General features: G+C 33.7%; 1 protein-coding gene across 2 annotated transcripts in view; it reads right to left on the bottom strand.

Annotated features, from left to right (window-relative positions):
- Positions 1-427: 427 nt before the first annotated feature.
- LOC110019463 (protein NRDE2 homolog) overlaps positions 428-3,018 on the bottom strand; it is a 57,741-nt gene continuing 55,150 nt past the window's right edge. For both annotated transcript variants that reach the window (XM_020717126.1, XM_020717127.1), the window contains exons 10-11: positions 1,868-2,089; positions 428-906 (exon numbers count right to left, since the gene is read on the bottom strand). In XM_020717126.1, coding sequence (XP_020572785.1) covers positions 753-906; positions 1,868-2,089 — 376 coding nt within the window. In that variant the 3' untranslated portion in view covers positions 428-752. The remainder of the gene's footprint in view (positions 907-1,867; positions 2,090-3,018) is intronic.

Here is a 3,018-nt window from a genome sequence, read left to right as displayed (position 1 = left end):
ATATTTCTTGATATAAATGTGAAAAAATGGTAACATAAAAAAATTGAATGGAATGACACATCAAAATTCGAAAACAATCAATTTTGAATGCCAAAAAAGTGCAGGGTCTACGGAGAAGTTAGTAGAGAGTTCTCTCTCCGATACTCAAATTTTAGCACACTCTGAACACTAATTTATAATATAATGGCCACTAGGACACTTCCCCCACCCCAAAAATAAAAATAAAAATAAAAATAAATAATAAATAATAAAACATAAAAGCAGCAAATCTAAAAAATGAGGATTTATTACATGAGTCACATATAAATAAAACTGAGTTTGATGTACATTTTACCACATTGACATATATAGTTGTTTATTGAGTATTTAAAATATAATTTATGTAAGATAATACATAAGAAAGACAGAGTAACACAGTTTCATCTGCCTGGCTCTACATAAGAGCGTTTAATAATGCACTATTTCAAAAAAAAAAAATACCACGAAAGAGTTTACTCAAAATAATTATATATGGTACAAGTTTAAACTTTACACACAAATCAAGAGACCCTGTTGCTGCTTTGAATGTGAAAAAGCCTAAAAATAAGCCGGACCATATAATAAAAAGGTCGGGTTGAAACCCTTTTGGGCAAAAGCTGGATATAGTATCAATTTTTCACGACCAACTGACTAATATCACTGCTATCTACTTTATGGAAAGCTGGACACCCAAGCATTATTATACAGCGTAAACTACTGAGATGAGTTTCGCATCATACCCCCATGTCATCTTGAAGCAGGATTTCATAGATGTCTGTTCTGAGGTGTATTTCTTTGTCACGCATCACTTCCTGCAGATCTGATAGTTCTTTCGCGGACATCACCGAGCTTAATTTCTGAAATCCATCAAGCCATAACCTTTTTGACCTGATTGAATAGTGAAAGCCATAACAATCAGTAATAATAGGACGCAAACAGGACGCTAGATGAAGTTCTAGTATTAATATAGGGAGCATTTACATGCATACCACCCATTTTCTATGTATTTACCCGTCTAACACTTTGCTTTTTTACATTTATATCACTCAAATCTTTCACATCACATCAAAAATACCATCAATTGACATTTAGAATACAACTTTTCATGAGCCGTTATGAATGTTTAAATTGAAGTATAGGTGTCAGATATCTAAATACATAAGAATCGAGTGGTATGTATGTAAATCTTCCTTAACATTAATGCTCTTCCAACACATTTTCTATTGTTAAATAATGAAAGAAAGCCCAACTATTGCACGAACAAATTTAAGAACTGAGAATAACTACAAAGCCAAGCATACCCACTAATAAGATTGAATCAAGTTCCATTGTGAGAGAATACTAACTTGCAACTAGAAGTGTTTTGTACATGCAAGACACTAGAGGAAACGCATAACCAGGAGGGGAGATTTCATAATTCTCAAATAAGTTTATGAGGGATTCTTTTCTCCTTCAGCAGTTTTGTTAAATAAATCAAGCATCTAGTTTTACTGGCAAAGGTTAGGTTGACAAAACTACTTACCCAGCTTTGATTTTTTTCCCGTTATTGTAACATCATATATGAAGGTGACTATACACCTACAATTAATGCTAGAATAGAAATTCTCCATTAATAAACTGAAATTCTTGGTTCACTAACTGATTTAGTATTTGTTTACATCGAATCGCAATTTGGCTACTGTGTTTCTAGTTGTGGAAAATTAATATTCAGTTGTGCATACAATCAAACATTTTCTGGAATATTCCTTAGAATAAAATTATAACAATAAGGGAACAGTGCCGTAGCATTTTTTTATTCGTTAACAGAAAGTATCGAATTAAATATTCACTTTAATTTGAAGTATTTTACCATGGACATGCGTGAATAGCCCTGAAGAAAGTACGCCTGGCTGCAGAAGGATTACATGCTATGTCCGTTTCATAAGCTAGATAGCAGCGCCAAAGTAGTGCTGACTTCTGCAATTTATCATTCGCCAATGCTTTCTCAAACAACCCGTGAACTCTATGTTCAGCTCCTTGTTTGCCTAATTCAAATGCCAACGCAGAAAGCCATACAATCACAGATGGTTTCCTGCAAAATTACAAAAGAAAAAAAAAAAGTAAAATTTTTTATCCAGAGTTTCCAACCAAGAAAACAAGCAAGATTTCAGCTAAATTGATCAACATTACAGACCCAAAAAAAAAAAAAAGATGAACTACAAATATTTGAGATGGAATGCTGCGAGTACGGATAAGAAAAGCTGAATGCCTGGCATGATTAACCAATTATTTTTTGCAAGAGTCTATATAAGATCTTCCAGAGATCACATGAACTTGTAATACAGAATTCATGCATGCATGAATTCTCTAGTCAAAGCAAAAGAAAAAACAAAAAATAAAAAAAAACTCTGGTGCAGCTGAGCTGCTAAAGAATAACAACTCCTAAAGCACACTTCAAATAAAATGCTTCTATTATGCATTATATCGGTTTATTTATAATTATTTATTAAATTGCCATGAGAAATACTTGTATGCCTAGGTAATGTGCTATGGAGTGAGGAACAGCGCATAATACAATGAACTGAATTTAGCTATGTTTCTTTTTGCTGGCTTTCTGCAAGAAAAATGATACTAGAGTCAACTCAAACCACAAAAAAAATATAATATTATTGTTGAAATCCAAATATGCTACAACGATGACTCTTCAAAAACAGGAAATAGAAGATACCAAGCCTAACAAGACACTCTAGGGTGACGGGAAGGGGTGGATAGAGGTTGGTCAGTGACCAGAGGAAAATATGTTGAGATTTTCATATCTATTTTATACTGTTTTTGATGATATTGCACTTTAAAGAAAGATATTTTTGATGTTTTGTCGCAGGAATGATGGATTAGGGTCATTGGAGCAAAAAAATGCAACAATGAGCGAATTTGGAGCAAAAAGAACCAAAATGTGCAGAATTGAACTAGGGCGCCGACGGCGCCATCGACCCCGCCGACGGCGAGATTTTCCCGAGAATC

Source organism: Phalaenopsis equestris, unplaced genomic scaffold (assembly GCF_001263595.1).
Source record: "Phalaenopsis equestris unplaced genomic scaffold, ASM126359v1 Scaffold000057, whole genome shotgun sequence".
NCBI classification, from domain to species: domain Eukaryota; kingdom Viridiplantae; phylum Streptophyta; class Magnoliopsida; order Asparagales; family Orchidaceae; genus Phalaenopsis; species Phalaenopsis equestris.
Note: the sequence above shows the minus strand (reverse complement) of the source record. Positions and strands in the feature narration are given on the sequence as shown.